The sequence below is a fragment of the Trachurus trachurus genome (assembly GCF_905171665.1).
Source record: "Trachurus trachurus genome assembly, chromosome: 17".
Taxonomy (NCBI): Eukaryota; Metazoa; Chordata; class Actinopteri; order Carangiformes; family Carangidae; genus Trachurus; species Trachurus trachurus.
The window spans coordinates 14,642,108-14,652,886 of NC_139900.1; the positions used below are offsets into that span (position 1 = coordinate 14,642,108).

A 10,779-nucleotide genomic window follows, 5' to 3' on the forward strand; every position below is an offset into this window, starting at 1 on the left:
GCTCTGTTATCACTTGATATTGTGCTTTAACTTTGTGGCTTTGTGAGGATGACTGAAGGCTAAAGTCAGTTGATTGCTCACATTGAGGAGCTTTGATCAGCGTTTATCCTTGTGAATCTGTAATGAGTGGCACGACCGAGCACAACATGTTAGCAGCTCCTCGCTATCAGACTCCGAACAGAGCCGCCGAAGCAACACAGGAGCCAAGTATGTGTCTGTGTTAATGATTCAAAGTGTCCACTGTGGCCATATGTTTCCTCTACAAAGACCATTTACCAATGTGTTTTAATCCTTTGTATTACATGGGAATTCATCAAGAAGCATATATAATTACAAACGAATCCACGCCTGTCACTCGTCTTCCTCTCCGTCCATCTCACTCAGACACTAAGACCTCCTGGCTTAATCTGGCCTAAGCTGGTGAGACAGTAAAGCACAGAGGAATCAGGATTGCATCCAGTGGGAACATTGTCCTAATCCCCTTCTGCCCTCTCCTTTGTGAACACTCTTCTGTTTGTCAGGGTCACTGATGCTTTTTTTTTGTCCTCCCTCTCTCTCTCTGTGTCTCTCCCTCTCTCTGTCACGATGTGCTTCAGAAGAGACGCAGGGAAAACATAAGAAGAAAGGAGCGAGGAGTGCGTGGATTTCTGACGATGATCTCAAACGGACTTGAGCCTCACATGGCGAGTGAGGCCTCGTGGTCGGAGCATGCCATATGCTAGAGCGGTGAGACAGTGGGAGATCAGGCCCACGTCTGCTCTGCGGGGGATCAGGCGCACCAGGGCCCTGATGTGGCAGCGGATACGGGGACTGATCCGGGCCTGCCACGGTGGCGCGGGGTACCCCGTGAACTACAATGACGCGGACCGAGAGGAGCAGGAGATGGTGTGCCTTGAGGTATGAAAGTGTGGTGGGTTTTGCCACATGAGGAATTGTTATTGTTGATGGCCACCCTTAATTATCACAAACCTGTCTCTAATCATCTAAGTATCAATGTGAAACTAATTTTCATCAAGCAAATATTGTCAAAAAAGACCCCAGACATTCGTATAAGGCTACAACTCTACTTATGACTGTATTTTAGATATCGTTAGATGCCATGTTGCACTTACAGTACAAAATAACTCTAAGTGTTGCTGAAATTACTCATTCTGACATCCAACCAACTTTAAGTAGCAATGCAACTTGCAAGTCACTACATTATTATACATTATTAATTGAATGCAGTAAATGAAACAGCCCTAATACTGTCTACTCCTGTTGTTGTTATTGCAACCAGATTGCTCTTGTCTGAGTGCCAGCAGCCCCATCTTGCTTTTTTTCCAAACCTCTATTTAGGGAAGTACTTCCTGTCTGAACGAGGCTTAAGAAGATTAAAAGAAGAAGATGGTGTGTCTTGAAATAGTGTAAAACCCGTCATTAGAAATTATTAGAAATCCATGCAAAGTTATATAGTTGGTGGCACAGACAGTCAAAACCTATATGATGGTATTTATGCGCAATGTAATATTGAATGAGAAACAAGAATACTAATGGTTTCTAAAAATAGCCTGAGGATGTGATTCTGGAGTTTGGCAGCATGCAGAATCCTGGTAAAGGGATAAATAAAGATTTCCGTGGGCTTTCTGTAGTAAGGAGAACTGTGTTACTATTCACAGAGGTGGAAGGGATTGTAAAAGAGCCACGAGGACACAGGACACTTCAAGAAGTGAGTGGGAGGACAGGAGACGTTTGAATCATTAACATATAGGACATTAGCCCGAGTTGTTACTCAGCCATGTGTCTCAGAGGCTTGTTGTGGCTTGTTGACCTCCAACCAAACTATGATACATTGGGAAACTGAGCTTAAATGACTGGATGGAAAGAACTGCTGTGTGAGAACATGCCTATGTGGACGCTAATGTCCAATGTGGAATGACCTACTGTTTAGGTTTAGGTCCATGAAGGTACATATTAAACATTTCAGACAGCAGGAGTTGTGTACAGTAGCCTAATAGCAGGTAGCACACAGGTGTGCTTGATTATACTAACGAAGGCCCTGCAGGTCTACACAGGTGTTTTCACTTATCTGTCTGATTAGACCACTGCATTGAAGGCACTTTGCCTTCACTCTGAATTGCAAGGTCTGAATAAGGAGCTGGGAATAATGTTACATCTGAGTTGACCTGAGTTGGTGACTGACTGAAGCCTGAATAGCATCCATATTGTTAGCATTATTAGCCCATTGTACTAACTAGCCCACAACTACACACTATGCAATAGTTTGCAGGTGAAAGCAACATAACAACATGTCTACAGGTAGAAGTTGCACAATACTGTCAGTACGAAAGCTAAGTGGCTAATAAACAGAGTAATGTAGGCATACAAGCTTTAAATCACTATAAAAAAGCAAAGAAAAACTCCAAGGCACTCTCTTGAGTAAATAAAATGCCTTTAATTAATCTGGCATTGCCACAATCACATGTTGAAAATAACTACAACGCGCATCAAGCCTTCATCAGGAAGTAAAACAGACAATTCAGAAACACCTAGGTCTTTTGTCTTGGTGTTCAACCAATGACAAGCTTCCAGGTGTGGTCGCCAGCCAACTCCTGCAGAAGGGGCTTGGTCATCACCCACCCCACAGGTAACAAAGCTGAAAAGCTGAATAAATCACTGTTGATGCACATCTTCGATTGCAAGCTCCACTGCTGCTCTTTTTTTGCAGCTTCGAGTCGATTTGGGGTTCAGTTCAGTTCAGTTCAGTTCAGTTCAGTTTATTTCATGTCCCCAAAGGGCAATTTGGATTGCAGCTCATAGAATCACATAAAGGTAAAAAACATACAACACAAAGACATATAGTGACATAGAAGCGCATCGTTATAAATAACAATATAAATAAAATATGCACTAATTGTGATCATCGCGCTGCCGGTCGCTTGCGTGCGCATGCGCCCTCCCAAGTTCAAGTTAAAATGTTATGGTGGTAGTAACATGTAGAGGATGTACAAGGATCAAAGGTGAACAGTAGTGTCAGGAGAAAGTTTGGGAGCTGCTCGTATAGATGTCCATCCATATACACCCAGCCTATTAACCTAACGCACATGTTTTTCGACTGTGGGAGGAAGCCAGGGAACTGGGAGAAAGCCCACACAGGCACTGAGAGAACATGAAAACAGAAAAGCCTGGTTTGAACCCAGAACCTTCATAGCTTTACTTATGTTTTGTCTTAATATTTCTGGGACAATTTTATGCCTTTATTTAAGAAAAAATGACAGACAATGAGGGGAGAGAGAAGATGGAAATCAACATGCAGCTGGCTAAAATACAAACAAGAACTATTGCAGTGGCTCAAACCCTTAGGCTGCCCCCTTTTCTTTCTTTGTAGTATTTTATAGTTTAGCCTTTATTGTCACACAGGGGAGAGCTGAGAGAAAAGGAACAAATAAAAAGGAATGAGATACAACAAATGTCTTCAGCCAGACTCAGTTTAGGGTTGTTGTTATTGTAATTAAATCTTTGGTGCTTCAGAGCTCCAGGCCACCCAATAGATGCCTTTACCCTCTATTTACCATCTATTTTAGACCCAACTGGACTGAAACCCAGCACTTTTATGTGCTCACTCATCTGACACATTGATGCAAAGCTACAAAAATGTCTGTGGTTTTAAACAGAGCTGTGACTTGTGGTGACATTATTGTATGGAGACCTGTCCCCTAGAGTTGTGCTGATGATGTGATGTTGAAGTAAAAAAAAAAAAAGTAAAAAACAAAACAAAAGAGCCATTGTCTGTGTAACTTGGTTATAGGAGGAATACTACACTGATTGTGGTTTAATAAATTGAGCGTAACCTTTACAGTACAAAGATCAACTTGATCAGCACACCTGGGGGGGGAAACAGAGAGAAATTCATTACAGAATAATAATGTCAGCAGGAAATAGAAATCTAATAGAGAGAAGATGATGTTTCCAATATTCAGTCGCCACCTCTATCTGTCGCTGGCTGTGACTGGACAAACCCCCAAATCTTCACCTTCAAAACGCTCCGGGAGCTCTGGAGGTGTTAGTTAGTGTCAGCATCGCCTCTCCAGTGCTTCTCTGCATGTTGAGCTCCACTGATTGAATCTGTGGTTAATTCCATCTTCCTCAAAGCTTCACAATGATCTGAATCGCCTTAACCACTCATTGAAAAGATTTTTATTTCATCCTCGTCGCCCGGCTCTGTCCTATTCTCTCGTGTGACCTTGTGTGTTCAGAATCCCTCCTCCACTTCAGGTTTGTGCTCTGAGAGAGAAATAGGCTGCATGCACGCTCATCAAACCACAGCAGCAGAAAGTATCATTCGTTGCTTGCATGTGTATGTATCAATCTCACATGGCTATTTGTGGGACTGTGTTGCGTAACATGAACGCAAGGGAAGGTGTTAAATGAAGTGTTGTGGAGAAAGTCACATGCTCATATCTCTGGGGGGAATAAAGATGTGTGGATGCTCAGGGCACAACCCGGTTAAGCACGACCAGAGAGTAGTTCATCGAGTAGTTCATGGACGGGGAAGGAATCTGTTATTCGCCCCTTGTTTTTTTTGTTGAGATTACAGCACAGATGAATGCTTATTGTCCTGAAATGGATCCATTGCTTTTATTATAGTACCAGATCTGTGAGAACAGTTCCCCACTGAGTCTTGTATTTCTGCTGCTCAGGTTTTTCCACTCTTCTTATTACAATGCAGTATTGGTGAGATTGATATCCATCATCCAGAACATCTTAACTGACAATGTGACCTAGACAGGCAACAGCACAAATGTGTCGGTGTAAATTAAGTAGATAAGAATAGGCAGCTATCGAGTGCAGAGTGCCACCTGCTGTTTACATATAGCAAAGAAACAATGTGCACCCAAAACTAAAGGGTTAATAATATAATTTGATAGATTACATTGAAGGATATGTGCGGAGATGCTTATGTTATTACCTCTGGCTTGATTCTGTGTCAAATAGCAATTACACTGGAGTGGTCATGCAAGAAAGTGCCTGGAGTCAAATTAAAGAGATAACATTGTAAGTATGGGGAGAAAAAAGAAAAGAAAAAAAAGAAATCTGAAATTTGATTTTTATCAATTGGTGTTTTGTCACACACACACACACACACACACATGGAGGATATCATGATACAGTAGTGCTGTAGTTCGAGCTCACCTTCAGATGGCAGTGTTGTCCTCTGCATCATTACTGGTTGCAGGCCTGTACTGTAGATTAAGTCACATAAGAGCCTAGAAATCATGTGTGAAATACAAAGAGGAGAGGCACTTATATGATTTGACTTGATCTACTAGTTTATTAAACAGAGGCAATACAGGAGATGTCACTCAGGCTAAACAAGATGTCCAAGCGAATGCGGTCCACGGTCCCTCTTTTTGGTTCATCTTCACCAATTCAGGACAGAACAACCATGTTAGAAACACCACAATGTGCCAGTGTGTTTATGTGTTGCATCTATTCGTGACATTCATTGATTGTTCACAAAGTGAGGGGGCAGTTTTGTAGCTCTTTGAGGGGGCAGATCAAGCCCGAAATCTCAGATGAAAGGCGAGGACTTATAAAATGATTTAACACTGGTTGTAAAAGTCATGGTAGTCAAACAGCTGCAGCCTCTGAGCTGCTGCTGCTGCTGTTTCAGCACCATAGACAGCGACTCAATGTGAAAGGCTCACTCACTGATGGTGGAGGTTTGTAGTTTATTTTACTGGTAATATTTATGTCTCATTAAAAAAAAAAAAAATCTATCTGTTAGAGTTGAATTAATGGCTGTTGTGTGAAAAGAGCTCTGGTTGACTTAGGGTTTTTCCCCCTCCTGTTTTTAATCGGAGTGTGTGTGCGTGTGTGTGTGTGTTTCCCCTCCTTTTTTAATACACAAATGGTCATGCAGACACCCTCGCGTGGACAGTCTCCTTTCCACGGTGTCTCACGCAAATACGGAGGCAGGAGCGGACCTGCACAATAAACCTGTGCCATACTGTCGGGGGTTTACACTCTTCACTGAGCTACTACGAGTTGGGAGAGAAGACGCATGCGTACTGACTTGAAGCAGCCGGTCGGAAAAAAAAGCCTTATGTGCCATCGGATGTAATCAAGGCAAAGAATTACCTCTTCTCGCTGTGCATACATGGTGAAATTGTAAGTACTTGTAGCAAAGCGATGTATCGTTGCACGGATGTTTGGTGATCGGAGCGTTTGAGGCCGTCTTTTTTTTTTTTTTCAGGCATTTAAAAAAAAAGGGCATGTCACTATCTTGCTGTACAGTGGGCTTTTAACAGATCTAGGCAGTGTCTTTTCGGTGGTTGTCCAGGGCGATGAAGCTCTGTGGTTCTTCATGGTGGCACTTTCCATTGATGTGATGTGCGAGTTGCTAATGCAATGGTCTCTTGCTTGTTAAATCGCTCAGAAAGCATCACGTCCCCCCTCTTGTGTCGTTCCTGTTGTGTTTTTGTGCCTGTGTGTGTGAATATGTATATATACTGCCGTGAGAGAATTGTGGCTTTATTTGTTGTTATCATGATTTATCCTTTGAATGGATACGACCACCCCACCCCCCATTTCATCGTCTATGGCTGTTGAGTCAAGCCATAGCGTAGGGTACTGCAATTGTGTCGAGCTTTGAAAGCACCCGACACCTTAACGCGTAAAATATGCCATTTGGCACGACGCACCAGATCTGCAGCCGAAGCCAGCTCCGGATCTGAGGAGGGGGGGAACCGCGCGCGGATCCATTTTAGAAATGACCAAATGGTATTGTATTCACTGAGAGAGGCTGTGATAGAGCGATGCTGCGGTTATAGATTTGCAAGCTGCGCCTTCAGCCACCCCCCTCCTCCTCCTCTTCCTCCTCCTCCCTCCCTTCCTCCCATGTACCAAATCTTCTGACATTTTTTTCCCTCTCTCTCTCTCTCTCTCTCTATCTCTCTCTCTCTCCAAAGCATCGTTTTCTTGTGTCAGGTATAGTAGCCCGATGATGCCGTGAGTTTGAAGCGACAGCTTTGTTACATAAATGATCTGACAGGATTTGGCAGTGTCTGACCTGGTGATGACACATTTGTTAAAATCAGACAAGAAGTCATTCTGTGAGCACAGCCTGTCTGTGCTCTATAGGCCTGCAAACATTCACGGGGATTCTGTTGAATATACGCTAGAGAGCTCAAGTCTCAATTAAACCACAGTAATGTCTCATGAGCATCATCAGTGTAGCCAATAACAGCAAGACAGTCTGACACTTGACGAGCATAAATCCTTTTAAAAAAAAGAAGAAGAAGAAGAAAAGACTATATTCACATTATTTGCAATCTAATTTATTGCTCCACTTGGGCCCAGGGAGATTTGTGAATCATTTAATGCACAGCTGTGCCACTGAGGCATTTACAAATATGATATTTAAAATTTTGGAAAATGGATATTAAACACATGGTCACATGCAGTTAGGCTATATAAGGGATCAAAGGCCAGTTTGAGATTAGATGAAGTGAAATGTCATTCACTGGAGCATGTTTGGCAGCAGGAAAAACAAAATCAGCAAATTATGCCTCCATACTTTCCCCCCGAACAGAGCGAACAGCATTCCTTCACCGTGTGGCCTCTGGGCATGCCAGCACATGCTCCGGACAGAGACCAGCAGCTCTTCACTTCCTGCATGTATAACAAACACATAGGTGTCAACTGCTGAGAGTGATTCGAATGAATCCAACCAATCTGTATTAATGTGGATTATGATTGTGGTGCTGGTAAAAAAATCAGATGCACAGCTGTCAGGATTTCACACTGCTGCTCAGTTTGAGTACAGGACACTGAGTGCTTGCCCGCACCATCTCCATTGCACTGGCACTGATTTATATCCTACAACTGCAGCTAAATAGATTTTCTTACCACAAGACAGAATCTCGGTTAACCATTCCTGACATCAAAACAGTGAACTCAGTGCCTCCCTGTCCTCTCTCCTCTGTCTATAGCCCATGGGATCAGAGCGGATGGAGATGCGAAAGAGGCAGATGTCGGTGCAGCAGGAGTCGGCAGCGGGGGGAACTGCACCGGCCCAGCAGGGCCAGCCGGGCCAGGCCAACCCACGGGGCTCAAATGCATGTTGCTTCTGCTGGTGCTGCTGCTGTAGCTGTTCCTGGTAGGTCTTCCCCCACCCCAGAACTAGCTCGTCGTGGCCCAGCATGGCTGACATTAGTGCACACAGGAGAGCACAGCCTGAACTAGTGTGTCTCCGCAAGCAGGCTCCAGCTTGTGTCTTATGCTCTTGATATTTTTGCATGTGGTCTGTCAGCTGGTGCCTTTATTACAGTGTAAAACCTACTTAAACAACATATTTTGTTATCTGCTGTGAATGTGAGCTCTTGAAATATCTGCAGCGGAGGATGAAATCAAAACGAATCAGAATTTAAATGTGAGAAAGCTCTGTTTTGTTTTAAATAACTGTCTTGAATTTGATTCATGAACACAGAACATAGAGCTAAACAAAGATAACAAGCTAAACAAATATAAGCAACTTGCAACGCACAGCTGTTAGACACTGGCAACAGCTGCACAATTTGTAATAAATATAGATCACCATTTACTACAAGAACAATCTCAAACTAAAATATCTTTTTATAGCTGCAATTAATTATTATTTTCCTGATTAATTATTCTTTTTTCCCCCATTCTCTCACTTCCTCATTCTATAAAATGGTGGAATTTGGTTAAAAATCTCCATTCCAGTTTGTCACAGTTGAAAATTATGATTTTAGATGTCTCCTCTTGTCCGACCAGCAGTCTAAACCTGAAAGATTCAGTTTAAACAGGTATAAAATAGAGGAAGTAAGGAAATCTTTATATACGAGAGGCTGAAAAAGAGCTTTTAAAAAAAATGTTAGCCTACTTAGAAATAAAGTGAGTCAATCAACTAATCGATTAATTATGCAGGAGTGTATTATCTGATACAGGAGTGTATTATCGCTAGCCAAGCTTTACATTAATAAAATATTCAGATCATTTTGCTGAAAATACCACCGTAACAATTAATCGATTATTAAAAAAAAAAAGCACTTGCTGATTGATTTCTTGTCTGTGAGATAATCAATTAGTTGACTAATCTGTTCTATATGGGATATGACAATTGCACAAAGTTTATGTTTAGGATCAGATTTGTAAACTCGTTTCTGGTGTGTTTTTTGTATCAACATTAGGAATGAAGACCGGGATGATAGGAACCGAAAGGCATCTTATGACGTCAAGGAAGGGACCTCAGACTGTGAAGACTGGTCAGTTAAATCCACTTCATAAGAACGTGTCATCTATCTAACAATTTTTATTTCCTAAATGTCACTCACTTCCATATTATTGTCCTCCTCTGCAGTCCTAAACCCACGTTGGAGGATGTGCGCTCGTGGGGGCAGTCGTTTGACAAACTGATGTGCTGCCCCGCGGGGAGGAACGCCTTCAGACAGTTTCTTCGCACCGAGTTCAGCGAGGAGAACATGCTCTTCTGGCTGGCCTGCGAGGAGTTCTGCAAAGAGACCAATAAGAGTGCGATAGAGGAGAAGGCCCGGGTCATCTACGAGGACTACGTCTCCATCCTCTCGCCAAAAGAGGTTTGACAGCCCACGTCCATTATACTGTCAATTCTGTAATGTTGACATCAAGAGTGAAACCTCATGATGTCTGACAAATGTTGAAGGAAATATGTGTAATTAAGTCTCTAGTGGGAGTTAAATGAAGCTGTAGCCACGAATCTGTTAGCCTAGCTTAGCATAAAGACTAGACAGCATTGGCTCTGTTCACAGGTGGCAGAATTAGTCTCACAGCTCCTCTACAGCTCACTAACGAACTACTGTAACATGTAAAGTGTAAAAATGAATAGAAATCGAAAGAACCTGAAATCTGCCTTTAAATGGCTATTTTTTATAGCCTGGCTAACACCAGACCTCATCTCAATGTAGATTGAGATTTGGTCTGGAAACCACCTGTTCATTTTTTCATATTTGAGGCGTGGCTTACGAAAGCCCAGAGTTTATTGGGTGCTACGAATGTCTATCAAGGCGTCTGTACATAGCTTATAGCCAGTCGTATCAACCATACCCGATGACGTATGAGCGACAGAAATCTGATGAGGAAAAAAACGCTAAACGTTGCTCTTTTTTCATAATAAACTTGCGGTCTAAACTACTTAAAACTCTTTCTAACGCTGCATCAAAAGGTAAAGCGCCTGCAGCCATGTTGGATCGACAAGCTGTGTCGTCATCGTCTTGCTGCCCCCTCCCCCATTCAGTGATTGGCTCCCTCCCCTTGAGGGAAAAATTGGGTCCATGGTTTCCAGGCTGACTTAGAGCGAATAAAATTGCGCGCAAGGCAGCATGGGTATACCCAGGCTATGATTTTTAGCCTTTAGTTTTCATAAACAAAATGTAACATTTTATCTTTTGAGCTGTGCTAGGTGAATTTTTATTATTGCCACACTTGCTGTTTCTCACAGTTCCCATTTATTTTTGCTAAACTATGCTAAGATAACCAAGTATGGCTTCATGTTTAGTGTTAAGGCACAACACCCCGTTCTTGCTAAAGTCTAATTCTGTTGACTCCCAGGTGAGCCTCGACTCCCGTGTGCGTGAGACGATCAATAGGAACATGCTGGAGCCCACCTCGCACACGTTCGACGAAGCCCAGCTGCAGATCTACACACTAATGCAAAGAGACTCGTATCCACGCTACATGAACTCCGCAGCCTACAAAAACCTGCTCAACACCCTGTCGGAGCAGTCCCCTGAATCTTAG

General features: G+C 42.8%; 1 protein-coding gene across 1 annotated transcript; it reads left to right on the plus strand.

The window, feature by feature from the left end:
• Nucleotides 1-708: 708 nt before the first annotated feature.
• rgs20 (regulator of G protein signaling 20) lies at nt 709-10,779 on the plus strand (the record flags this gene model as incomplete). Its single annotated transcript, XM_083991565.1, has 5 exons — nt 709-897; nt 7,974-8,140; nt 9,195-9,269; nt 9,365-9,599; nt 10,591-10,779. 5 exons carry the CDS (start codon nt 709-711, stop codon nt 10,777-10,779), a joined length of 855 nt encoding a protein of 284 aa, XP_083847691.1.